At 50.8% G+C, this 26,276-nt stretch overlaps 2 protein-coding genes across 8 annotated transcripts in view; one reads left to right on the top strand and one right to left on the bottom strand.

Annotated features, from left to right (window-relative positions):
- GINS2 (GINS complex subunit 2) overlaps positions 1-8,782 on the top strand; it is a 16,007-nt gene extending 7,225 nt beyond the window's left edge. The window contains exons 3-5 of the mRNA XM_032284606.1: positions 4,840-4,939; positions 7,808-7,934; positions 8,138-8,782. Coding sequence (XP_032140497.1) covers positions 4,840-4,939; positions 7,808-7,934; positions 8,138-8,263 — 353 coding nt within the window. The 3' untranslated portion in view covers positions 8,264-8,782. The remainder of the gene's footprint in view (positions 1-4,839; positions 4,940-7,807; positions 7,935-8,137) is intronic.
- Positions 8,783-12,685: 3,903 nt separating this feature from the next.
- GSE1 (Gse1 coiled-coil protein) overlaps positions 12,686-26,276 on the bottom strand; it is a 498,642-nt gene continuing 485,051 nt past the window's right edge. For 4 of the 7 annotated variants that reach the window (XM_032284601.1, XM_032284603.1, XM_032284602.1 and 1 more), the window contains 8 exons: positions 23,532-24,154; positions 22,238-22,350; positions 21,701-21,971; positions 20,203-20,316; positions 18,990-19,361; positions 17,612-17,893; positions 14,735-14,838; positions 12,686-13,848 (listed from right to left, as the gene is read on the bottom strand). In XM_032284601.1, the coding sequence (XP_032140492.1) occupies positions 13,714-13,848; positions 14,735-14,838; positions 17,612-17,893; positions 18,990-19,361; positions 20,203-20,316; positions 21,701-21,971; positions 22,238-22,350; positions 23,532-24,154 (2,014 nt within the window). In that variant the 3' untranslated portion in view covers positions 12,686-13,713. The remainder of the gene's footprint in view (positions 13,849-14,734; positions 14,839-17,611; positions 17,894-18,989; positions 19,362-20,202; positions 20,317-21,700; positions 21,972-22,237; positions 22,351-23,531; positions 24,155-26,276) is intronic. The other 3 variants (XM_032284598.1, XM_032284600.1, XM_032284599.1) reach the window with 2 other exon arrangements.

Here is a 26,276-nt window from a genome sequence, read left to right as displayed (position 1 = left end):
CTGTCTCAAAAAAAAAAAAAACAAAAAACAAACAAAAAAAAAAACCTGAAACAGTGCATCAAAGATGCAGACAGTTTTTGTTCTGAACCTTTGCAACCTTTTTTCTCTTTTGGAGTTAAGAGCTCATTATAGGAAAAAAATTTCAATTTTACTATTTTTTTGTGGGAGAAGGGTATGGTCATATATGTGGAATTTGAAAAGAGTGATTTTTTTTTTTTTTCTTCTTGTGTCAATGGGGTTTCAGCCCTGAGTGATTTTTGACTGCCCTTCCTTACTGGGAATCACTGGGGATATGTCCCTCCTAGAAGCAAGAACTCATTGAGCTAGCCACTCTTGGGTTCGTTTAAGACAGAATGCTTGGCCAAGCATGGTGGCTCATGCCTGTAATCCAAGCACTTTGGAGGCCAAGGCAGGCCGATCACCTGAGGTCGGGAGTTCAAGACCAGCCTGACCAACATAGTGAAACCCCATCTTTAAAAACAAACAAACAAAAAAACAGACTGCTTGGTGTATCTGGGGTGCAGTGGTACAATCATGGCTCACTGCAGCCTTCACCGTGTCAAGTCATCCTGCTTCAGCCTCCTGAGTAGCTGGGACTATAGGCGTATACCACCATGCCTGATTGACTGACTGACTGATTGATATGTTGCCCAGGCTGGTCTCAAACTCCTGGACTGGAGCAGTCCTCTTAGAGTGCTGGGATTACAGGTGTGGGTTGTTGCCTCTGGCCTGAAGGCTTTTTTAGGCAGAGAGATCCACGAGGCCTGGCTCCATTAGTGCAGTATCCTCTCCTCTCCAGGCCCCTTATTTAAAATCGGTCTCTGGCAATTTGGGCCCATCCAGACCTGAGGTGGTACATGGTAAGGGCCTGTCTCATCGCAGGCTAGAGTCAGAAGGTGTGGAGAGCTCTCCTTGAGCTTTCTCCCTGGGCTGGAGCTGTATCGTGGGAACAGTGAGGCACCACTAGCCAGTTGGTAGACCCTATGTATGCCAGCAGCCTGCTGCCTCTGACTTCTCCACCATAGATAAGTTCTGCCACTTCTGGGACTGCATACAAATGGCATAATCTAGCATGTCGTTGTTTCTGACCTCTTACCCAACAGTGTTTCTGAGATTCACTGATTGCTGCTTGTATCATTACGTACCTCCATGGCTAGGTACTCTCCATCATATGAGAATAGCACATATTTGTTCACCCATTCTTCTGTTGGTAAATATTTGGGATTCCCATTTTTGGCTTTTAAAAAATTAGAAGCCAGGTGCGATGGTTTGAGACTGTAATCACAGCACTCTGGGAAGCCAAGGCGGGTGGATCACCTGAGGTCAGGAGGTCGAGACCAGCCTGACTAACATGGTGAAACCCCGTCTCTACTGAATACAAAAAAAAAAAAAAAAAAAAAAAAAAAAAATGGCTGGGCATGGTGGCACATGCCTGTAATCTAAGCTACTTCGGAAGCTGAGACAGGAGAAGCGCTTGAACCTGGGAGGCGGAGGTTGCAGTGAACCGAGATTGTGCCATTGCACTCCAGCCTGGGTGACGAGCAAAACTGCATTGAAAAATAAAGAAATAAAAATATATAAATAAGAAATGGGTTTCTCTATGTTGCCCAGGCTGGAGTGCAGCGATTGTACATAGGCGTCGTCATGGTATGCTCACTGTAGCCTCCAGCTCTTGGGCTCAAGCGATCCTCCTGCTTCAGCCTCCCTAGTAGCTGGGACTACAGGTATGCGCCACTGTGCCCGGCTCACTTCTAGCTTTTCAGACAGTGTCTCTCTGATGCCCAGGCTGGAGGGCAGTGGTGTGATCATGGCTCACTGCAGCCTCCACCTCCTGGGCTCGGCTGATCCTCCCATTCAACTTCTCAAGTAGCTAGGGCTACAGGTGTATACCATTACACTCTGCTAATGTTTGTCTCACTTTGTTGCCCAGACTGGTTTTGAACTCCTGGGCTCCCACCTCGACTGCCCAAAGTGCTGGGATTACAAGGGTGAGGCAATGCGCCTGGCTCATTTTTCACTATTCTTAATAAGGCTTTTGTGAATATTCTTGTCCAAGTCTTTTCATGGATACGTTTTTTTCCCTTGGGTAAACAAATAGGTAGTGTGACGGACCTGCTGGCTCTTAGGACAGATAATGCTCAGCTTTGAAAGAAACTGCCACCTGGTCGTCCAGAGCAGCTGAGCCTTTACCCTACAAGAAATGTACACGAGTTCCCATTGTTCCATGTCCTGGCCAAAAATGTTGATTGTGTCTTTTTGACTTGCCAGAAAGTTGGACCAGGGGTATTTGATAAGCTGACTCAGGTGTTAGTGAAAGGTGACAGTGCTGTGTAGAGAAGGTCGGCGTGATGAGAGCGGAGCAGGGATTCTTCCAGGCAAGCCCTCAGTAGCCTCTAGCTGATCGAAGTGGGAGACCTGGTGGGTGTCTAGGTATGTTTTGAAGGCAGCACCCAGATCGGCTGAAGGACTGGCGGTGGGGTGTGAGGGAGAAGAGTGAAAGCCGACAGCCAGGCTGTTGGCTTGACGCCCAGAAGGAGATGGAATTGCTGTGTCCTGAGGTGGGAGGCGGCGGGAGCAGGGCGTGGGCTGCAGTGGGTACCAGGAGTTGGGGTTTGAACTGTTGTGCTTTTTGGATATTCAGGGGGAAGTTACAGCAGTGCTGAGGTATTGAATCAGGAGTCAGGACTCGTGGCTGATGGGGGCATACATTGGGAGGTCTTTCTGAGCACAAGGTGATATTTGGACGAGGTGGTATGGATATGAGTTTAGGTAGTGGAGAAAGGGGTTGGGAGCTGAGCTCTGTGTATCGGTGTTGAGAGGTCAAGAGGAATTGGCAAGTGACAAGAAGGGGTACCTACTGAGGTCAGAAGAAAGCTCAGAGGGGTGTCCTGGTACCTGGAGAGGGATTTAGATGAGGGAGGGCCTTCTTTTTAAGGTGGTAGATGTTAGTGTGTTTGTGAGGGTCAAGCAGGGAGGGGACAGTGGTCATTTGACAGAATGAGAGCTGGAGTGCCTTCCTGTGCAGGTGAGAGGAGGGCCCCAGGACTCCTGGAAGGCTGGTCCTCTAGTGGGTAGGGAGCTACGCAGGGAGGCTGGGCGATGGGGGTCACACTTAGCTGGGTGTCAGGGGTGAGGCAGGTGGTGGGTTGAGGTGGTGCTGACGGAGGTAGAGAGAGGGTGAGTGGACTGGGGAATTGGACCAGGATTGCAGGACAGCGGCAAGGGCCCTGGGGATGGGTAGCTGGCACTTTACACTGGGATCCTGCAGCGTGGTTGTGCTGCATGCTTGTCCCTCAGCTACATTCCACAGTCCACACGCAGGACAGGTTTCTCCGCAGACGGGGAGGGCTGAGCAAAATGGGCACGTGTGAGAACAGTGCTGGTGCTGGTGGAATTGGACACAGCCGCTTGATTCTAGCTGCTGGGCTTTCACCTCTCTAGGATCTTATGCCTCCTCCTGGGGTGGCTTCTCTGCTCCCCCCTCCCCACCCGGATGTTGTGTCACGCCCGGGTCTGCGTGGCTCTAGTTTTGTAAGGTGTCTTGCTCTTTCTGAATAAGGCTTAGTATAAATAAATTTTTTTTTTTTTTTTTTTTTTTGAGACGGAGTTTCGCTCTTGTTACCCAGGCTGGAGTGCAATGGCGCGATCTCGGCTCACTGCAACCTCCGCCTCCTGGGTTCAGGCAATTCTCCTGCCTCAGCCTCCTGAGTAGCTGGGATTACAGGCACGCGCCACCATGCCCAGCTAATTTTTTGTAGTTTTAGTAGAGACGGGGTTTCACCGTGTTGACCAGGATGGTCTCGATCTCTTGACCTCGTGATCCACCCGCCTCGGCCTCCCAAAGTGCTGGGATTACAGGCTTAAGCCACCGCGCCCGGCTAGTATAAATAAATTTAAGTCACTGACGACTTTGATCACTTACTACATGAAAGGTAAAGTACTGACCAGATATGGTGACTCACTCCTATAATGCCAGCACTGTGAGAGGCTGAGGCAGGAACATCACTTGAGCTCAGGAGTTTGAGACCAGCCTGGGCAACATAGTGAGACCTTGTCTCTACAACAAATAAAAAATTAGCCGGTTATGGTGGCATGCACCTGTGATCTCAGCTACTCCTTGGGAGGATTGTTTGAGTCCAGGAGGTTGAAGCTGCAGTGAGCTGTGACGGTGCCACTGCACTCCAGGCCTGGGCATCAGAGAGAACCTCTCTCAAAAAAACAAGTAACAGTAAAGGTAAAGTACTTTGTTCTTTCCCTTAAAAACCAAAACAAGGCCGGGCGCGGTGGGTCAAGCCTGTAATCCCAGCACTTTGGGAGGCCGAGGCGGGTGGATCACGAGGTCAATAGGTTGAGACCATTCCTGGTCAACATGGTGACACCCCGTCTCTACTAAAAATACAAAAAATTAGCTGGGCATGGTGGTGCGTGCCTGTAATCCCAGCTACTCAGGAGGCTGAGGCAGGAGAATTGCCTGAACCCAGGAGGCGGAGGTTGCGGTGAGCTGAGATCGGGACATTGCACTCCAGCCTGGGTAACAAGAGCGAAACTCCGTCTCAAAAAAAAAAAAAACAAACGTTGAGCTTTTGACTCTGACATTCTTTTTAGGAATATGTAGTACAGGCCGCAGCAGCAACAACAATGTACCTTTCTTTTGGAGAGAGTTTCAAGGAGGAGGTCTCGAATCATCTAGTTAATGAGGCAGATGTTTTCCAAAACATTTTTTCCACATATTTGCTAGTGGATAATGTATTTACTAGATAATGTAGGCCCTTGGCAAATGTGGCAGGTTTAATATTTTATTTATAATGATGGTAAAATGTATTAACTTCTGAATTTCAGAAAAGTTGGAGAAGATAAGGGATCATGAACGAAAGGAAGAAACTTTCACCCGAATGCCCAGCCCTTACTACATGGAACTTACCAAGCTGCTATTAAATCAGTGAGTAGATACCCCTCTTAGGGCCACAGCCGAGGCTGGACCACCATGCTCTTCCTCTCACCCTCACCTTTCCTCTCCGCTTCCCTGCTTATTGCCATAGAAAGTGGCAGCTGTGGCCTGTTAGGCCCGTGACAAGGAGGTCATCTGTGTGCACACACCTGCCAGGCGTTCTCTGTCCATCTGTGTGTGTCATTTCTCTGTTTTTTCCCTTTTTGTCTCTTATTTTTCTTTCTCTCCACCCCCTAGTGAAGCCCTTGGCTCTTTTTGTCCTGCCTCACGTCACTCCACCTTGGGCCCCGGTGTAAGCCACCGTACCTCGGCAGCAGCCGTCCTTTCACGTATGCGTTCTATTTTGCACAGCTTCACTCGTTCCTCCTTGGAATACGTGGATTTGAGTTTTTGGGGGTCTTTCACAGGAAACGCCAGAGGGCTCCTGTTTGCCTCTGCCCATGAGTTGCAGGCAAGCCCACTGCCTGGCAAAATCATCATGTAGTAACCTGGTACTGGCTCCTATCAGCCTCCCATTCATTCCTCACATCACAGCCAGAGTGGCCTTTGAAAGGCAGAACTGCCATCTGACTCCCTGCTTAAAATCCTCAGTCTTCCAGGGTTCTAGTATAAAGTCCTGCACATGGCATTCTAGCAGTGTGCAGCCTGGTGCGTGCCCCTCCTTCCTCTTTGACCCCGCTCTGCGGCTCTTTCCTCTGCTTCTGGAGGGCTCAGGCTCACACTGGCCCGTCACTTCTTGAAGCATTCTGACTTTGTGTGTACTGTTTTTTGCCCTGTAAGTCCGTCCTTTGCCTGCCTCTGGTCACCTCCTTACGTTAGCATTATATGTCTCTCCGGGTTGAGTATACATGTTCTCTTGGCAGCTCTACACGTTGCTATGGCATTTGCCAGTTGTGATTTTCTTGTTTGTCTGGCTGTGCCATCACATGTACCCATTTTGAATGGGCAGGGGCTGGCTCCTGTATGCATATGTCCCCAGTAAGATGCCTGGGGCTCATGTCTGTTGAGTGAAAGAGTGAAACAGGTAAAGGCTGACAAGTGTGGATCATCTTGCTTGGGAGATAGGTAGAACGTAATTTGTACAACGTAAACTTCTGAGGCTCCCCGAGCATCCTTGAACTGGGTTCAGGAGCTGAACTAGAATCAAAAATTGGGACCCTAGTACTACTGCGTGCTGCAGAGCAGTGGGAAGGGCCGGTCCCCCTGAATGGCACTGCTGAGTCTAAAGGAAAACTTGGGGGTATGCAACATGGGCTTGTGTGGAGGCCGATAACAGGCTGCAGCCAGTCATGCATTTCATAAAAGCTGAGAACCAGCAATGCACCAAGAATTCGACTCAGCAGTGGAATTTGTCCTATAGGTCTGGTTCCTGGTAGCCATGTAGGTCTGTGAACCCATAGTGAACCTTCATTGTGACAAACACTCTCCATAGTCCATCAGGCCCAAACAAGGCCAGGTCGTGGCAGAGAAGGGTTCATAGAGGTTTGCTGGGAGCACAGACCCACAGGGGTGGATGGGAGGGAAAAGGGCGGTGAGGCAGGAGGAGCTGAGGAATGTGAAGACACAGAGTGTGAAAGGGTCTGGGGTAGCCAGGCAAGCAGAGGTGTTTGAGCATGTTGCGTGCATTTGTGGGAGCAGCGGAGTGGAGCCATAGATTCTCCTGCAATGGCCAGCCTCTGGGAGGGGCGTGCGGCCTCAGAGGGACTTGAGAGAGTGCAGTGGCAGTGGGGATGGTAGCTGGAAGGGAGAGGATCTATCAACAGACTAGGGAAGGATTTGCCATTAGCTAGGTGAGGGGGCCTATTCATTTTTCATGTTTTGAAGCTAAATATATGATATATATAGCCTTTATCAAAAACCTTGTTTAATAGTTCATTCGGCTAAGGGACTTAATTTTGTTTGTTCTGCAGTTCAGTTGACAAGGAGTTGGGGTCCTTTGTTTAACCTGCTGTTCAGAGCATGAGATCTGAATGTTGGGGTTTATAAATAAAACTCACTACATAAATTTTGTACCAGTGATTTGCCACCTAATGGTCGTAAGTTAATTGTATCATATGGAGAGAGAATGTCCAGCATAGCGTGGAATGCCTAGTGATGAACAGTATTAGCTTTTGCTTTTATCTTGTAGTTTTTCTTCAAAGGTTCAAAGTGTTTCACAAAGGGAGCCTCGACTTGTGAAAGCCTTCCTTCAGCCGTTGCTGACTTTGAACTTCCAGCCAGAATTCTGCTGTGTGTAGGTGTGCTCACTGGGTACTAATTTGCAGTTTCTTCTGTGAGTTTTGAAACTTGGTTTTGTCTTCTCTGAAGAGCAGGAGAGCCCCTTCTCTTCAGGGCTTTGGTGAGGGTAGAAATGCCAGGTAATGTGCTAAGCCGAGTGCCTGGCTCAGAGCTGGTGTTTTCCTTCTCTGGGCTGTGAGCCCCAGACCCCTCGTGAGGTATAGGGATCCTCCTCAACACTCGGTACATCAGGAGCAATAGAACTCAACCTTTGAGCCAGCCCTTGAAACCGAGTCCTTGTAGATGGAGGTGAGCAGCAGGGAACGCTGTTACTCTGAGACGGAGGCTTCTGACTTAGAGCTGATTCGCTACTAATTTTCTTAGGGAAACAGAGGTCCTATTCAGCAGCCTACCACAGGGTGGTTAATGTGAGCAAAAGATACTCCACGTGGATCACTTGGAATGCCCTTGGCACCAAGCTTAACTGCTACAAATCTTTACATCTTAGAATTGAAAACAAAGCAAAACAGACTTTGTGGGTTTGGAATCGCCGGAGTATTTTGCCTGGAAAGAGCCACTCTACCCAGCGTTGCCCCAGTCAATGGAGTGTCCCCTGGCTGACTCTCCCCCTTGCTCCTTCAGTGCTTCAGATAACATCCCGAAGGCAGACGAAATCCGGACCCTCGTCAAGGACATGTGGGACACTCGTATAGCCAAACTCCGAGTGTCTGCTGACAGCTTTGTGAGACAGCAGGAGGCACATGCCAAGGTAGGTGCCACCTCGCCTGAGTGCCGGTGGCCTTGATGTCGCAGAATTTCACATGGCATCCTGTCTGCTGAGGCTACTGTAGGCATGCATTACTACTGTGCTTTTTAAAAGGTTCATTGGTTTCTTATTTTTATTCTGTAGAGTTTGCCTTTTTCTCAAAATCAAAAACTCGTTTGCCAGCTTGGTCTGTTTTCTTGTTTTAGCTGGATAACTTGACCTTGATGGAGATCAACACCAGCGGGACTTTCCTCACACAAGCGCTGAACCACATGTACAAACTACGCACAAACCTCCAGCCTTCGGAGAGTACCCAGTCTCAGGACTTCTAGAGAAAGGCCTGGTGCAGGCGGCTTACTGGGGCATGTGAGTGCTCAGGACATGAGGTACTTGTGGTTCTGGCTCTGGAAATAACTTTTGAATGCATGAAAAACGTGTGAAGGTGCAAGGAATGGATTCGTGATATTGCTGGAGAAGCAAGTTTGTGATTTGTCGTTAAAACTTAGCTCCCTGGGACAGTCTTCAATTCCACATCTGATTCTAGAAACTAGCCTTTCTCCCCCGCCCCCTTTTGAGGAAGAAAAAAGCTTTAGGCAAGTAAGTTATTCTCTCTAGCAGGGCCACTTGGGTCTCCTGCGTAGAAACCGCCACACTTGGGTAAATGTTCAGTGACTGTTAGGTGTAAATACAGCAGGAGCGCCATGTGGCCAAGGGCTTTTTTCCCCCCTTTTTGATCCTAATTTTCGTGGGCTAAATTTAGACTCTTCCATAGAGGTGGCTCCCAGAGGATGGCAGATGGTGCAGCTAAGGCTGCTGACCAAAATGAGCCCGGTCCCACAATAAAAATGGACTTGGCTCTGACTCTTAAGTTTTTGTCCTGCATAACTACCAAGTCAAAGGACAGCCCTGTGGCTGAGATGACCCAGTCAACTAAACCGAGGTGCACAGCAGTCCACTGGAAACTGCAGACCAATACCTGGGTGTCTCATGCCCTGGGCTATGTGTGGCTCAGGTTTAAGAGGACAGTCAGGAAAATACAATCCGATGTATTAAGCACGAGTGACACTTAAGACAATGGTAGAAGAAAAGCAGACTTTTAACGCTGCTTTTCATGGACTTAGGACTTTTTTTTTAAGACAGAGTCATGCAGTGGCGCAGGGTGAGCTCACTGCAACCTCTGTCTCCAGTGTTCAAGTGCTGCTCTGCCTCAGCCTCCTGAATAGCGGGGATTACAGGTGCTGCCTAGCTGGTTTTTCTGTATTTTTAGTAGAGATGTGGTTTCACCATTTTGGCCAGACTAGTCTACAGCTCCTGACCTTGTGATCCACCTGCCTCGGCCTCCCAAAGTGCTGGGGTTATAGGTGTGAGCCACCGTGCTGGGCCAGGAAAGGACTCTTTGTTGTAGGTAACCGTGGGCTCAGGGGAAATTATTTTTTCCCTAAGAGAAAATTATTTGCAGCATTTTGGAACTGCTAGGTCCTTGGTAGAAATTACATTACCTTGAGAGGTGAAGTTGTCCAGCATCATGCAATGGATAGACGGTTCTGCAACTGGCTTGAAAAGAAACTTTGAGACGGGGTCTCATTCTTTTACCCAGGCTGCAGTCGAGTGGCGTGATCGTAGCTAACTGCAGCTTCGAACTCCTGGATTCAAGCAATCCTCCACACTTCACCTCCCAAAGCACTGGGGTCCCAAGCAATAGCTACCATGTCTGGCTTATTTTTGGCTGGGTGCAGTCTGGAGAGCTCTGAGAACGCACATGTGTGACAGGCTAAGCCTAAAGACCGCCCAGGGTCTGCCCTCTTCCAGTGTGCAGTGTGCCTGTGCACTACTGCTCCATGTTGCTGCCCACGTGTCCCCGCCAGGCAGGTGTTGGTTGTTATTCGGACCCTGAAGGGTCAGACCTGGAAGAGTGGGGGCCAGAAGATGAGGTCTCCGTAATTTTAGGTGCTGTCCAGAGTTCATTCAGGTCATAGGACTTGTTTCATTTCACCCTTCCTGGGAATTCTCCAGCTTTCACCTGGAAATCTTTGCAAATGACACCACTTGTTGTGGAGGGCGAGGGATCCTAATGCCCTGCTCTTAAAACCTGAGCCAGTCGAGGCAGCTGCATCTGTCTGCGTGTTTTACCTGTGGAGCTCTATAGCTGTTGAACTTTTTATTGTTTGGCCTTGTTTTATTATATCATAAAAAAGATTTTCCTCTTAACATGATTTAGGAAGATTTTATTTTTTGGATGTTGTCAGAAATTACAGCAATATATTCATAAATACCTAATTACTACATTCAACAAATAATATTACAATACAATTAATTCAAACAAGTACACTTAGAACAGGTTTAATTTCACAGCATCTAAACTGCCCCCAGAGTGACCGAGGCACCGGTGTTCCTCCCTCCCACCTGCGTATGGGTTTACTGTTCTAGAATTAAGCACAGGGTACGTACAAAACAACACCAATGAGCATGGTCTTCCTCAGGTCAAGGCAGAGTTTAAGGAGTTTTTTTAGGTTAAGCACTGCATTGAAAAGTTGGGGACAGGCTACTGCAAGTAGTAAGAAAGTCAACAGCTTGGTTACTTGAAAGAGTATAGAGACTGCTAAGTGGCTAATACACAGTTGAAAGAGCAACAGAATCGGTTGTGTTGACCATCTCCATCTTGTGGTGGATCCCTGGAATTTTCTACACTTGGGTGAAACATGTGGCTCAGGGAAAGGGGAGTATCTGGTTTGAAATTCAGCTTAATTTTTGAGATTTGGCAGTATTATGAGCTTGAAGAAAATACCATTCGGCTACAAACTGTGGATTCCGTGTGTCAGAATCCTTTGCTGCTGCAGGTGTGGGCTCCTTGAGATACTCTCTGAATTCTCTTAGGGGTACAACCTATCCAAATGTTAGTGCCGATTCAGTGCTTTGTTCCGTTACGGTTAGAATATAGACTACAGCGTGGACAAGACTGTCTCGTTCGCATATCTGAGACATTGGATTAGGAACATGGTATCTTGTGTCAGTCTGGCTCTGATTATATGAAACAAGAGTAATAAATGGTTTCAACGAGAAACCAGCTAATTGACTATTAGAAGGTATCCCTCTGTGGAGGATAGATGGCAGCTGCCTTCCAGGTAACAGAGGAAGATGGTCAAAGGGACCAAGCTGAGGGCTTCATGGACAGCCTGACACACAAGTGGCATAATCCGCTCCAGAGTGGATTTGACGTACTCAACACAAAAGAGCTGAACAAAAAGCTTCAGAGCCCAACTGAAAAGAGATTTGGATTCTACTGTGTTGAGCAAGTTTGCGAAGTATGGAAGTAATTGGCGGATGGGAGAGCCGTGACTGGGTGCTGTGTCTTAGTGGTGTGCTTTCATTTTTGAGAGAGGCTTCTTAGCTTTTTCTTAGCTGATTTGTGTTGTCTTACTGGTTTGTATTCTGATTGTCGTATTACTTGAGTAAGAGTACTTGGAGATCACCATAGTAGGTGGAAGGATGGGGAGACAGTAGGAGAGAAGCTTAAGGGCTGGGCAGAAGGCAGCTATTGCTAGCTACAGGGACACTGCTCTCCTCCCCGGGCAGACCTCTGAGTGTGCCACCTGCCCCCTGTGCTGTCACAGAAAAGGCAACCAAGGGAGCGCTCCTTGGATGGTAAGGGATGGGCTGTGTTTTTAAGTTATCGGATCTGTGTTTCCCTTTTAGTTCAGCCAAGACCCTTAACAAAGCTAAGTAGCAAAAGCATTGAGACATCTGTGATGGAGGGGGAGGCCTGAGAGTGGAAGTGCTAAGGTGTGACTCCTAAGCCTTCAGACCAGAAACCTCAAGCAGGTTTTCAGTGGAGAAATCCAGTAAGATTTTGTCCTGATTGTTGGTAGCGGACTCCCTCTGAACACCTGTGGAACATGCTGACCTCCCCGTGGTCTTTTGGGGGGAGGCCTACATGTAGCACAGTCCGAGTTCTCTTCCAGCTGCTTCTGTGCAGAGCAAGGTGCTTGCTGACTGCTACTCATACTGGTGGTACATTTATTTGAGTTTGCTAATAACTGGAAGATTCTTGGCAGACTTACAAAGCAAACTGTGTGGGGGCAGATAAAGTGACAGGCTGCCAGCAAGCTGTTCTGCACAGCAAGGGCTGGGGCCAAGGGCTTGGCTGCTGGTCTCCGCGCGGAACAGCCAGCACACAGGTCAGGCACCCTGCCCGGAGCTCAGGACTCCACCCCTGGACCAGTCAGTGGCAGCCCTGGCCTCTGGTGAGGGCCCACGAGAACAAGAGATGCCTTTGTGATCTCCACAGTACCACCACAAGCAGCAGCTGGGAGAAGGATGCGCCTAGTGCTTTGCCTTGGGGTGAGGAGCCCAGGTTCTGGCCGTTCCTCTGCTTGTCACAGTAAGTTCAAAAATGAGGGGTTCAGCTCAGGCCTTGTTTGCCCTACTTTAGGCTTTTACAAAGCTTTGCGTTTAAAGCCTCTGCCGTTCATATTCTGTACCTGCTCTCAGACACCTTAGAATTCTATCGCAGAAATCATTTCGTTTCTCCAAGGCTTTTAAAAGCCTCTGCCCATGCGTGCACATGGTTGTCACACACAGGTTCTGCAGATTACCCCCTCCCCTTGATAGCAGTGGGTGATACTAGCTTGTCCTGATGCTGGGGGTGGGGAAGGGGGAGTGGAGGAGGTAAGCAGGGGCCCATGGCTTTCTACGGTAGCTTCTGGTGCAACTCAGGCTAAAAATGAAGTGATCGCACAGGCGCCAGTGGTAAGCTCTTTTACTTTGCTTCTTCTTTAATTTTTAAAAACACTTCAATATTTTAATGTCCTGACCAGCAGCAGTACAAACACTAAAAGCAAGGGGTTTTTTTTTTTGCCCAAAAAAAACAAAACAACAAACAAAACCCCCAACAGGAAAAAACAAACAAAAATCCCCCAAACCACATATTAAAAATGGCAGGCTTTTTATAACAATAGTTAAAGTAATAAAAACATACAAAACTTTGTTTTTTAATATATATACACAGTACAAGGCTGAAGCACCTTTGACTTTTCTCTCAAAATTTACGTCTGTATGAAAACCCCACCCACTGTAGTAACAATCTGGTGGGTGTGAAGCTGTGTATCCACAGAGCTCTGTACATGCTCCCCACGGAGTAATAAAAAGGTACCTTCAGTTTGTGATTTCATTTTCTCTTTAGGTAAGAGCTTTTCCAGGGAAAAGCCTTTGGGTTGCTTTGTGTGCTCCTAGGACTTGTTGCTTTGAAGAAAATTTTGCAGGAACGTAAATGAAACAAATAAGCCCTTTTTACTTACAATGCACCCAACCTTCTTTACAGTGAAGCAAGTTTCACTCCTGGGGAGGAATGAGACTGACCCCATCACTGCCGCAAAAGCAGACTTGGCTTGAGGCATAGTAACGTGGCAACACAAGAAAGAACAGAACCGGTGTGATCCGCTCATATGCACAGGGGGCTGTAAATCATAAAGTTTTAGTGTTGGTAATGAAGCCTTCATGTTCAGATTAAAAAACAATGTGGGAGAGGAAGAACTAAAACCGCCTGTAAAAAGAAACTATGGCATCCTACGTTGGTTGCTCGCTGAATGACAAAGGTGATTCAGTTGCAATGAAGTCAAGGTGAGTTCATTCTTTTTTTTTCTGGAGCCTGGAATCCTTTGCTTCATGCATGGCACATTCTCATTTTTTAAGCTTCAAACCTCCCAGTGAAAAATATTAAATATTCAAGGTAATAAAATAGATAATATTTCTATACTATAGGTTCGGCCTAGTGCAAGGGAAACCGTCACCTGGGGTATCCCTTCAGGTAGCCCCTAGGCCAGTGCATTGCAGGCAAGGCAAGGCACTTTCGTAAGTGGTCCAGTTCTGCCTGGAGCCGCTCGCGTTCTGAGACCATCTTCTGTTTCTGGCTCCTCAACTCCTGGAGAGAGGGAAATCTGTGTCAAAACCAACCCGTTTTTTCTGTAAAAACAAGCATGTGGTACCCAAACATGGTGGAAGGAAAGGAAATGTCTTGGCTGGGAGTGGTGGCTCATGTCCTGAGGCGGGTGGATCACCTGGAGTTAGGAGATTGAGGCTCCAGCTTGGGCAACAGAGCAAGACTTACAAAGTCCCCCTTCTCAGCCTATGTTCTCTGCTGAGCTCTTACAGAGTCCTAGAGAATCGGTGTCTGCTGCTGTCTTGACTCAAACTCGGAGTTCTTGGAACCCCCAGATGTAAAAACTTTGGGAGGGATCGGAGACCTCTTTGCCAAGCAAGGACATCTGCTGGACCAGTCCTGCCAGTGCGGCTATGAGCTAAGGGGTGGTGAGACGGTTTCAGGTACTTCAACGTTCCTTCTCTAATACAGCTCCCTGCTGCCCACCCCTGAAGTGCACATCACAGCAGGGGAGACTGGGACAGGCAGTAATTCATTCTGCAAACAGCATCCCTACCCTTCCAAGATCAACATGCTGTAAGTTAAAGGTTATTTCCCTACTTACAGCTAAATCCTAGATAGTCAACTGCTGCCTGAATTTTCCCCTTAAAAAAAAAATCAAAACTAAGAAACAGTGCTCTTGCTCTGGTACCCTGGCTGGAGTGCAGTGGCATGATGATAGCCGACTGCAGCCTTGAACTCTTGTGGTCCTCCTGCCTCAGCCTCCCCAAGTGCTGGGCTTAAAGGAGTGAGCCATTGCACACAGTCCAAATTTTGCTCTCAAGAGCACATTACATCTCTAAAACTTACCTTCATGGGTGCTTTTGAACCCAAACTCAAAAGGCTGTGTGTTTTAAGGTTTCTGTGCCTTCCCACCTTCCCAACTCACCGCCACACTGTGGGAGAGCTGCTCTGCCGTCAGGCTGAGACTGTAGTGCCGGGCCTCCAGTCGTCTGCATTGCGTCTGCAACACCTGCCGCTCCAGATTTTGCTCTGAAAAGACCAGAGATGGTGATGTGTCGTCTGTGTGCAGGGGCCCCAAGGCCTGGTGAGTGCTCTCTCCTTCACACACTGCCCCGTAGTACCCAAAAGCCCTCACCAGTGCAGCCAGCAAAGGCCTCTCCTGTGGGCCACAATGGTCCCAGGCCTTTGAATTGTCGTACCAGCACATAAACATGACTAAATTAGATCCAACCCACGGGAATAACGACCAAGGAGCCAGGGCCTAAAGGCAATTTGATACAGATTAGGAAAACATTTTATGGCCTAAAAATGCATCCTTAAACTGAAAGCCTGTTTTTTTTTTTTTTTTTTTTTTTTTTGGAGACTGTTGGAAAAAGGCCAGAATAAACTTAGAACACAGATTTATTTAGTAAAATAGTCTCTGCTCTATCAGAAGATACCAGGCCTAATTTTAACAGAGTGACTCCAAACATTTAAGTCCCTATTTTATGCAGAGTGTTTCAGAGACTGACAAACAGCGAAGGTGACAACAGTCTGGATAACACAGAACAACAAAGTAAAGAACGCAAATCACACATCCAGCAAGGACGGAGCAACAGCCAGAAAAAATCAAAGCAGCAACAACTCTGCGAACGGGAGCCTTCCCTCTCACGGGATGCTTTACAGTTTCACAGATAAGGGCCCTACCCGTGCCTGTCTTCAGCAGCACTGGAGTGACAAGACAAATTCAAAAGGAAAGAACCAAAACTTGTATTTGCAGAAGGTTTGATCATCTGTGATTCCTATGATCTAAGGAATAACCATAGATTAAAAAAATCATAAAGCTTTGTAAGCTACAATGGTTTTTGGAAACAGCCCCCAAAACCTATGTGATAGCTGAAACCAAATCTAGTCCCAAATGATCACAAATGACAATGATTTCATAGTTCGGTACCATATTCATGGACAAGGATGCCAACATGCCAACCAAGTCCATAAATTCAGTGCAACTGAAAATCCTAACTGGACTCTTTGAGAGGGGAACAGAAGGCGATCCTAAAATCTCTGGAGGAAAGCCATGGTGCAAGACCTGCTGAACAGTAGCTTAGAGGAAATGTGTTCAGGGCAGGTCACGTCCTGCCAGGCAAAGCCTCGCCCCATAGGTGCAGGAGTGAGGCAGGGAAGAAGAGTAACTGCTTGTCTGGGTGGGTAAGATGCAGTTAAGATTTCTACCTTACTCTGTACACGAGTCTTACACAGAACAGGAAAAAGCTGAACTCACAGAACAGCCTTACAGCCTTGGTGTGTGGAAAGAATTCTCAACACCACACCAAGAAACCCACAAAACCAGAAAAGATGGAAATATTTCATCTCAGGAGAGTTAAAAATCACTCCGCATATTGCTTCTGGATATTTATGTGTGTACTTAACAGCACCATGGGGCCAGGCGCCGTGGCTCATGCCTATAATCTGAGCACTTTGGGAGGTGGCCAGATCACGGGGGTCAGGAGTTTGAGACCAGCCTGGCCAACATCATGAAACTGTCTCTACTAAAAACACAAAAATTAGCTGGGCATGGTGGCCCATGAGTAATCCCAGCTACTCGGGAGGCCGAGGCAGGAGAATTGCTTGACCTGGGACCTGGGCAGCAGAGGTTGCAGTGAGCCAAGATCACGCCACTGTACTCCAGCCTTGGCTACAGAGCAAGACTCCATCTCAAAAAAAAAAAAAAAAAAAAAACAGGGAAGTAGTAGGCAATAAACTGGAAAGATTCCATGGGAGGAAGAAAGGAAGCCAAATACAGGATTTGATGCCCTGGTTGTGGCTACACAGGCATTTGTTTTTTTAGTTTGGAGAACACTTTTCCAAAGTGAGTTCTGGCAAGAGACAAACTACTTTTCAACGTATTTGAAAAGGTTGACATTCGTAATCAAGTCCTTACGTTTATAACACTATAATACGTGATGAGAAAAAATCATCTAGGATATGCTAATAAATCACTTGCAGGTGGCTGCACCCTTGCCCAGCAGTGCCCATACAGTAAGGATGGCGAGTGCAAAATGAAGGCTGGGTACCTCTGTGCCAAGCCAAATGGGCCTTGGCCGTATCCTCGGGTAACTGAGGCATTAAGAGGCAGGAGGTGGGCTGCTGTATACAGAAGGATCAAACACTGCAGCAGCCAGTTTCATGGTTCTACTCCCTGGCAGAGTCTGCCTGGTGCTGTGGCTTCCGGGGGGGGGGGGGGAGGCGGATGGGGGAGGGTTGGCATGTACATTCCGAGGGGGGATCAAAACATCCTGGGTATTTAGACAGGTGGCGAGCCTTTGACTAAGCCTTCGGCAGGAGCCTGTCTCCCCCTCGCACAGCACCTGGCTAAAGTAAAGGTAGCTGAAACGTTACTGGTACCCATTGGCCCCAGAGTAATCCTTACAGCTAGGCAGGAGGCATGCTCAAGCAGTAACCAGGCCTAGCTGCTGGAGCTCAGCAAATTGGCCAACTGGGTCATGTGCCAGGGCCCTTACCCGAAGCTGAGGCCGACATCCGCACTGATGTTGGGTCTCCAAGAGCAGGGCCCACATGAAAAATGACAGGTGCCACGAAAAGTTGGCATCTTGGTGCTTGATGCCCCAGTAAGACTGGCCTCAGGTTCCACCATGGGGCATCACCACTACCAGAAGCCGGAGGAACCTTCCAGTATTTGTATCTACTGTGCCTCAGGATGCAGGAACAGTCCTCAGGCTGGCAAAAGTCTGCATGAACTTGTCACTCAGCTTCCTTTCTAAAGGTCCTTTACTCCCTCCCCTCTTCCCTCCCAATGCCATACCTTCTATGTGTTCCTGGTAAGCTTCAAAAACGGCCTCAATCCCTTGCCACTTGCGCCTGGGGGTTTCTTCATCCTCTTCTCCATCTTCATCCTCTTCCTCCTCCTCCTCCGAGTCCCGGTCCACCTCCTGCGTTGGGGGGCCCTTCCTTGAAGTGGGGGGCTCCTGCTGCCCATTGTGCTGGGGTGGAAGGACACGGCTGGAGGACTGTAGCTCGGGAATGTTGTAGTGGACAGACGCATCGACCTTATGGTTCTGCTCTGCGGATAGCACAGCCACGCTCCCTGCAGAAGGGACAGGGCTTACGTCAGTGTGTTGAGGGTAGGGACACAGGGTGCTGTCTCAAGCTCTGCCCTGCCTTTGCTGCAGAGTCAGCATGACTGCAGGTCTCTAGGGACCAACGTGACACTGAGCAAAGAGGAGGGAATCTAGCCAACGGTCTCTGGGCCACGGACCCAGCATGACAACGTCTGACACAGAGCAGCGCTGAGTACCAGTCGATCCTGGTACGTGGACCATTTTGATGAAATTCATCTCTGAGCCTCCATTTTTCTTCTTCTTGAGACAGAGTCTCACTCTGTCACCCAGGCTGCAGTGCAGGACCTCCTGTGAATACCAAAAGCCAAGGAGGTTCAAGTCCCTAACGGAAAACAGCATAGTACCTGAATAGAGCCTACATGGATACAATGTAACACCCAGTATACCGCCTATACTTGTACCTAGATTACTTGTAATACCTAATATATTGCCCCTACTTCACCTGATCTGCATGGATTCAATGTAGTACCTGGTGCTTGGTAAATTCAAGTTTTGCTTTTGGAATGTTGTGGAATTCCACCCCACCCACAAATATGTCTAATCTGAAGCTGGTTGAATCCAAACACGTGGAACCCATGGATCCAGAGGGCCGGAGATGACATCTTTACATACCACCAGGAAGGAAGGGACTCTCTACCCTGAGGAGTAGCGGCCATCTGAATCTAGTTGAACATTTTGTCTTGAAAAACACGATTCTTTCAAATGAATGCTGGTAAAAATCCAATCATGCACTCTTCCTGCCTTTGGGGAACCTTTCTTAATCTCAGCAAAAACCAGTGCCTGCTGCTCTCCTTGCTGCTACCTCTTACGGATCGATGCACCCCTGCTCACAGCACAGCATCAGTGCTGGCACCTAAAAATGCTTTTCACCTACAAGTTCAGCTTTTAGAGTGTGGAGTAAAACAAACAAACATGGTTTTGGCATACTAACAACATTATTTTCTTCTGGGGATTGGAGTTTATAAAAATTGGTGCCCACGGCTGAGCAGCTGTGGCCGCTCAGGGACTGGGGCCAGCCTCAAGCACAGGCAGGAGCCGAGTAAGGACGGGCAGCCTCATTACCTTTATGCTTCTGCAGGGCCTTCTGGGTGGACTGCAGCACTGACTCGTGGAACTGATGGGCAAACTCTTCCGCCACAAAGGGCTCCCATGGCTTGCTCTTCCCATTGGTGCTGTGGGACAGCGGCACAGGAATGTCCTTGGGTGCAGTGCCCCGGATGTAGTGAAGCATGCTCAGGCTCTTCTTGCCTCCAGGGCCCTCACTCAGCCTGGCCTTCTCCGCACTGGCAGGAGCTAGCTCCTGGACTCTTGACAGCTCCTGGGGCCGGACCTGTTCCAGCTTCCCAGGCTCCGCGGCCTTTGGGACGTCAGACAAGGAAGCAGCAACACCAACCGGCTTGTCCATGTCCAGAGAGGCTTGCTGCGTGGCTGCTTCTTTTAGAGACAGAAAGTGAAGGAAAACATTAAGAGATGCAAGTTAACAGGCTGAGGGTCGAGCACGCAGATCCCCATCTCTAGAGCTTACTCTTAATAAAGACCTAGTGCAAAGAACCAACACCCAGGGAACATGTAAATAACCGCTGCGCACGTGGCTCCGCTCTGAAGACGGTGGTGTTTGGTGGCAAGTCCATCCTTGAAAGATATCCCAAGAAAAACAGATCCGTAGGAAGAAGCAAGTCCCCCAGCCACGGGACTGTGAGAGAGAGGGATTCACTCCAACCAGACGAGAGACTGCGTGTGGAGCCAAGAACTGGGATGAACTATAAAGATTCCCTGCGACACTGGACAGGACAGAGGTCGCTCGACCAGAGATGTAAGAGGAGGAAAGCAGGGCAGGAGGTGCCGGCGGGGCCCAGAGGGCAGAGTGAGTAAGACGAAGATGCAGGAGGAGAGCCAGGGCAGGCAGGCCAGTGGCAGGACCAGGGCACAGGCAGAGCCTAGAGCACGCCCACCCTCCTGGGATGGGGCCACTGGAGTGGGCTCTGTGTGACCTACTGTGCTATGACTGAAGGACAGGTTACTACCACCACAGTGGACCTCACACTGAGCTCCACAGAAGCCAGACCCTCCCCTCAACTCTGAGCCCGCCTTCAAACTGATGTTGTGTCCCCAGGACCGTCACAACTGTGCAAGGATGGTACACTTGTGCAAGAAGAATGGCAGAAGACAGTCGGCAGGAGGCCACTTTGACGAGGACCTCGAGTGGTTGCCTCCAAGCCGGCGCAGCCCTCAGGATGATCCTGGGTGGTAGCAGGTGGGGCTATCCTTCCCTTACCACTCAGGGAGACGGCAGGACTGTCCCTCGGAGAGTTTGTCAAGGAGCCGGCCACTGCTGGTGACAGTGCCTTCTGCTTCATGGCACGGAGCATTTCAACAAGTCTCTCTTTGTCTATGGGAAAAGCAGCCTAAGATTAACGAGCCAGTTGCATCATTTTTTTTGGAGGGAAAGATGCTGGGATTCTAGCAGAGCCCTGATGGGCAGGTAAAGCGCTAAAGCCAGAAAAACCGAAAGCAGGTGCGATGAGGCAGGCCCAGTTTAAAAGAAGGCACCACATTACAGTGAGCCCAGACTAACACGCATCCACTACACAAAGTCTTAGACGTGCTCGAAAGACAGCTGTCTATGCAGTGATTACATCTCTGTTAAACACTGTGCCCACGGACCTCAGTGGTGGTGTGTGAGGATGTATTTTATTTCAAGTGAGAAAAGGTGGCCCCAACACCAGGAAATGCCCCAAAGGCCCAGGCCTAGCCTCTGAGGCAGGGTGCCGTCTCCTGGCCCCCTCCCTCCCGGCACTTCCTGAGAAAGAAAGATGACCCCATGCTGTTACACAGAGCAGATTCCTGGTGTCACACGGCCCTTGTTGACTCTGACATTTAAGGGCTGCATTGCCCTGAATTTTTTTCCTGTAAAAATGCAGCCACGTCAAAAGATGCTTTGCATCTAGGACTTTGGGCCGGCAAGCAACACGGCATCAGCCCGAGAAGAGAAAGAACACCTCCTGACTGGTACAAAGCAGAAAGGAAATGGCTGCACCCTGACAGACACCTTGAAGCAGCGAAAAGACCGCAAGGTAACTCTGCTTTCCTTTCACTTTCTCTCACAGCGGAGGCCAGGGATCCCTGAAGACTTGGAGGCTCGCCAAGGGGCAGGGCCAGGAACGTCACCATGCAGGCACAGAACCAGCCTGCGTCACGGGCCAGGGAAGTCAAAACACTAAGTGGGGGTTGTAGCTGCGTTGTCTCTTCTGCTGTGTGGACTCCAGCCCAGAGGATCTGTCCCAGCATGTCCCTGTGTGGCCAGACTAACTGGAAGCATCTTTTAAGGCAAGCCATCTGCTCAGTGTGTGCTGCGCTGCCTGGCAGCTTCCCCAGGCCTCTGGCCACCAAGACACAACGCCCAGCTGACCACCTGAGTAGTCCAGCAAGAGAAAAAGCCTGCAGCAAGATGAACCCGAATGCCGGGCACCTCCCCTCATGCCTTGTGCAGTCACTGGCACACTCGGCTCAAAGAGCACCTTCTCGGGCGCCAGGAGATGGATGAGTGACAAAGGCAGTCCTCAGCTCAAGACAGTGGGGGTTCTCCGAGCAAAGCCTGCCAGGTAAGGGCTGCTGCGGAGAGCTTCCACGAGCACAGGCTGTCCCCAGGAGCTGGGAAGAGTGAAGGGGCAGCCTCCAGCCGAGTGATCCCAGATCCTGCCTGGTGTCTGCCGCTACAGAAACGCACGCCCACCCCATTGAGCCCCAACCTTCCTACCCTGGTGAGGCCCCACCTTTCCTCTTCTCGGCGCTAATGTGGGTCAGGTTGAAGATGGTCAGGAACTTCTTCTTCTCTTCGAAGTTGGGACTGTTGTTCATCTCATCAGGGCTGTAGCGGGTGGACAGCGCCAGTCTTGGTGAAGGCGTCTGCCGCTTGCTCTGAACTGTGGGGGGTGACGGGCTTCTCTCTCTCAACATCCGCCGCCGCTTCCTCCGCTTCTGGGCCACCAATTCCTCCTTCTGCTGTTGGGTGGTCAAGCCAAAAAGTTGCAAAAACTCTAGCTTCTAGATTGGGAAAGAAAACAAAGGAGTTGGAAGCCACTGGCAGTGGTCTTCTTTCATTGTCCCGGGCCCCCCTCTTGGGGTCCTCGAAGTCTGTGTGCCATGGCTGGCTGTGCCTGGCTACAGCTTGGTGGGACCAACCCTGCCAGGACTTCTAGAGGAACCTAGAACCGGTGGGAAGGGCTGCGGGTGTCAAAGCTGGGAGGTAGGCACTGATGTGGGGGCCCAGCCCAGCCCAGTGTACGTCTGTGGGGAGGAGAGCCCAGTACCTCGGAGGACGTGTCCAGTTTGAGGGGCGGCTGCTCGGCCACGCAGCGGAGGTGGGCCCTGACCTCCTCCTCATCGCTCTCATCGTAAGAGTCATCGAGGTCGTAGTAGTACCCTGATGAAAAATGGTTGTATTCAGCTGGACAAAGAGCCTTCATCTGTCCAGTGGACATGCCCTCCAGCCACATCACTGCAACCCACCCATCAGGCCAGGCCTGCTGGAACCTGAGCACCCCGAAGGCCACTTCCTTTCCACCCAGGTGGAAGCCACCACTAACCCAGTCCTAGGGCTCTGCGCGACCGCAGGCACCAGGCTTCCCTGGGATCCAAGGCCCTCAGAGGCCTCCAAGTGGCTAGGCGGTCCGCTGGGCTGGCAAGACCTCCCTCCTCCCCCTGGCAGGGACCATCCATCACACAGGCCTGGGGCCATGTCCACGGCAACATAGCGCTGCCTGTGCACATGCACTGCCCCCTGCTGTGGCCGTCTGGGTCCAACCCCTGGGAGAGGACAGGAGCACAGGCCCCTGCTCTCAAATGCACAGACAACGGCAGAGCCCCTGCCCAGGGGCACTGGGGTAGCCCCCTCCTCCTTTCCTAAGTGAGAAGGGGAGAGAAGCCTAGCCGGGCCCTCCATCCAGCCTCCGCGCACCAGGAAGATGGCCTGTGCCCCAGCTTCTAGTGAAGGGGCAGGTGAGCTCGGCATGGGACGGGACCGAGTGTCCAGCATAGGAAAGAGACGGGGCTGGAGCCCTGCTCTCTCCTCACAACCGAGACTGCCAGATGCTCTTCCTGGTGCTCTCGGGGAGTGCCGGCCGACGACTCTCCGCCCCAAGGAGAAATGGGAATGAGGTGCCTGACCTCCTGCCCTGACCCGGGACAGTGCCAGCTGCCACCTCCTCCCCGCCCTGGCCCACCTGCTGCAGACAGCCCTGGATGTGGAGTCCCTGCTGGGCCCAGGCCAGCACTCCTGTTATGCTGCACTATTAATATTTAAAACCATCTTATTAGTCTCTGCTCATCACTTATTCATCGTGCATGTCTGCAGAACTGTCTTTACAGGCAGGCTTTGATTTGGCTTTTTGGGACAATTTGCACGGAGGCAGGACAGGCATGGGGCCTACGGTCTATCTCCCCTACAGCAGTGTGAAGCTGCTACACAGAAGCCAGCGCACTTGCCACGTGGAGCCTGGGACTACCCCAGGCAGAAAGCACAAGGGGCTGGTGGCTGGCACGCAGGCTCCCCCTCCCCACTGTGCCGCTCCCCCTGAGCAGGTTGGGGCCCTCGGGGCGGCAGACCTTTCTCCTGGGCCTCCCGCCGCCTGCGCTCCTCCAGGTCCAGCTTGCTGACCAGCCTCCGGCGCTGCTGCAGGAACTCATCGTAGATGTAGGCAGGGTCAGGGCCCCGTGGTGCTGGGGGCCGGTAGGGCGAGCCAGGCTTCAGGGGTCCGCTGAGCTCCCCGAAGGTGGCTGTCTGTGGGAGGGAGGCCCGCTGCTGGCCCAAGATGGTCTGGGTGGACTTCTCGAGCTCAGCAAGGAAGGGCCCAGGCCCGGGTGGGAAGGTCTGGTGTTCCAGGGTCCCTCCCTCTCGTGGTGGTGGTGGCGGAGGTGGTTGGTACTTGTCCAGGGGGGCAGGCTCACGCTTCCGTGGCCCCTCTTCCGCTTTCTCCGGGCAGAAGACCCGCTCCACCTTCACCAGTGGTACGGCTGCCTGGCGGCTAGGCTCAAATGCAGCCGGGTGGCTGTGCAGAGGGTGGCTCTCAGGGCGCCGCGTCTCCAAGGTGTTGTCCATCAGGGACACGGGGTTCCAGAGGGCTGTAGGTGCAGTGTGGAGCTGGGGCTTGGGTGAAATCAGAGGTGGTGGCCCCCCAAAGTGCTGCGGAGGGTCACGGCCACCTGGCTCATGACGGTTCGGTCCTGGCCTAGGGAGTGAGACCAACCCATCAGTCAGGGAGAAAAGACCCCTCAGCCCTCCATGGGCTTCCCCAGCAGCCTGCGCTCCTAAGATGACCCAGATGGCACAGCCCCATAGACAGCCGCTGCCAGCAGGGCTGCAGGGAGAGGGCACACATCCCACCCCAAGGACCATGTTTTCCGTCCTCCATTTTCTTTTATTTGAGATGGAGTTTTGCTCTTATCACCCAGGCTGAAGTGCAGTGGCGTGATGCCAACTCACTGCAACCTCTGCCTCCTGGGTTCAACTGATTCTCCCGCCTCAGCCTCCCAAGTAGCTGGGATTACAGGTGTGTGCCACCATACCCTGCTCATTTTTTCCATTTTTAGTAGAGATGACGTTTCACAATGTTGGCCAGGCTGGTCTTGAACTCCTGACCTCAAGTGATCCACCTGCCTCGGCCTCCCAAAGTGCTGGGATTACAAGAGTGAGCCACCAGGCAAGGCCCTCCATTTCCTCTTTTAACACCCGTGGCAGGTATGTGCAGGCCGCTCCAACAGGTCAGGGAGGCTATACTGCTAAGCCTATACTGCTCGGGAAGGCGGACCCGCTCGGGCCCAGGACAGACCCAACTGTGCTGAGTTTCCCACCCTGCTTGTGCAAATCCCCCCAAGGGCAAGCGTCATCCTCATTTTCCATGGGAAACCCACTCTGTACGAGGCTGCGGCCCTGCTACCGGTCCCTTCCTCCTGCTGTGCCCTGTAAGGCAGGCTGACCATGTGCACAGAGCCAGTGCTCTTCCCTCCCCACTGCCCTTGCAGGCAGCCATAAGCCACAACCTTCCAGTGCCTGCCCAGCCCAACCCAGAGCCAAAACCAACAGTGAAGTGCCAGGATGGGGCCTGTGCCCAGACTGCTCTGCAGTGGCCCCCGTTAGAACTGCAGCGACCCCAAGTGGCCAGTGGCAGAGGCCCGAAACAAAGTGTCTTCAAAGACCTAGACTAAGGCCTGCTGAGGCAGGGAGGGAAGAGGGGATTTCTAATATCGGAGCCCTTCCATTAAACAAGAAGCTGCCCCTTAGTTGCACTAAATGACTTGTTTCTCTATGTGCATTTAAACCAAGATTTAATCTATTCAAAGGGTTATTTTTAGTATTGTTTTTCCAAAGTTTATCTTTTTTTTTTTTTTTTTTTTTTTTTTTATAGAGATGGGTCTCGCTGTATTGCCCAGGCTGGAGCGAAGTCGCTATTTACAGGTGCAATCCCACTACGGATCAGCATGGGAGTTTTGACATGCTGCATCTCCAACCTGGGCAGTTCACCCCTCCTTCACCAGGCAACCTGGTGGCCCTCTGCTCCTGGGAGGTCACTGCATTGGTGCTGGACTTGCCTTGGATATCAAATAGGTAACAGCACACTATTGCCCCAAACAATCCTCCCACCTCAGCATCCAGAGCAGCTGAGTCTACAGGCACGTGTCACTGTGCCTGGCTTTCTTTTTTGTAAAGGAAAATAAACTCACAGGATGTTTGGACCAGTACTCCCCAGTGACCCTGTGCAAGGCTTGAGGGGAAGGAAGAAACAGAGGCCATGGCAGGCACCTGGCCAGGCTGCCCCGGTGCTGTTTAAACACAGCCACCAAGGCCCTCCCTAGTAATTCCAGACTCAAGGCTGGGGACATATCCAGCGTTGCCGCCCCTCTTAGGAGAATACAACAGGGAAGCACGGGAAGAAGGCCTGTCCTTAAGTGAACAGCAAAGGAATCAAAACTGCAGAATAAATACTGCACGTGCCACACCAAGCACGGGACACTTTTCCAGCCTGGAGCATGAGGGCCCTGTGAGGACCCCGCTCAGCTTGCTGTAAGGACGTGTGTGCAGCCGGCCACAGGAGAATCTCCATAGCCAGGGGAGGCCTGGGCCCTGCTTCCCACCGTGCCCAGGTCCAAATGGTGCAGCTGCCCTGGCTGGAAGCAGCCCATGGGTGGGCGAAGTCGCAACACCTGTACTGGGGCCCTAGGGAGCTCCAAGGAAGAAGATGCCTGCAGGAGTCAGGGCACCCCCATGTTATCAGGCCATGCCAGCGGGGAGCTGGCTGCCTTGAGTCCACTGGGTAGCAGGCAAGGCTGAGCCTGAGAGGCCTTGGGGGTGGG

Source organism: Sapajus apella, unplaced genomic scaffold (assembly GCF_009761245.1).
Source record: "Sapajus apella isolate SASKATOON/1434 unplaced genomic scaffold, GSC_monkey_1.0 scaffold15, whole genome shotgun sequence".
Lineage (NCBI taxonomy): Eukaryota > Metazoa > Chordata > Mammalia > Primates > Cebidae > Sapajus > Sapajus apella.
Note: the sequence above shows the minus strand (reverse complement) of the source record. Positions and strands in the feature narration are given on the sequence as shown.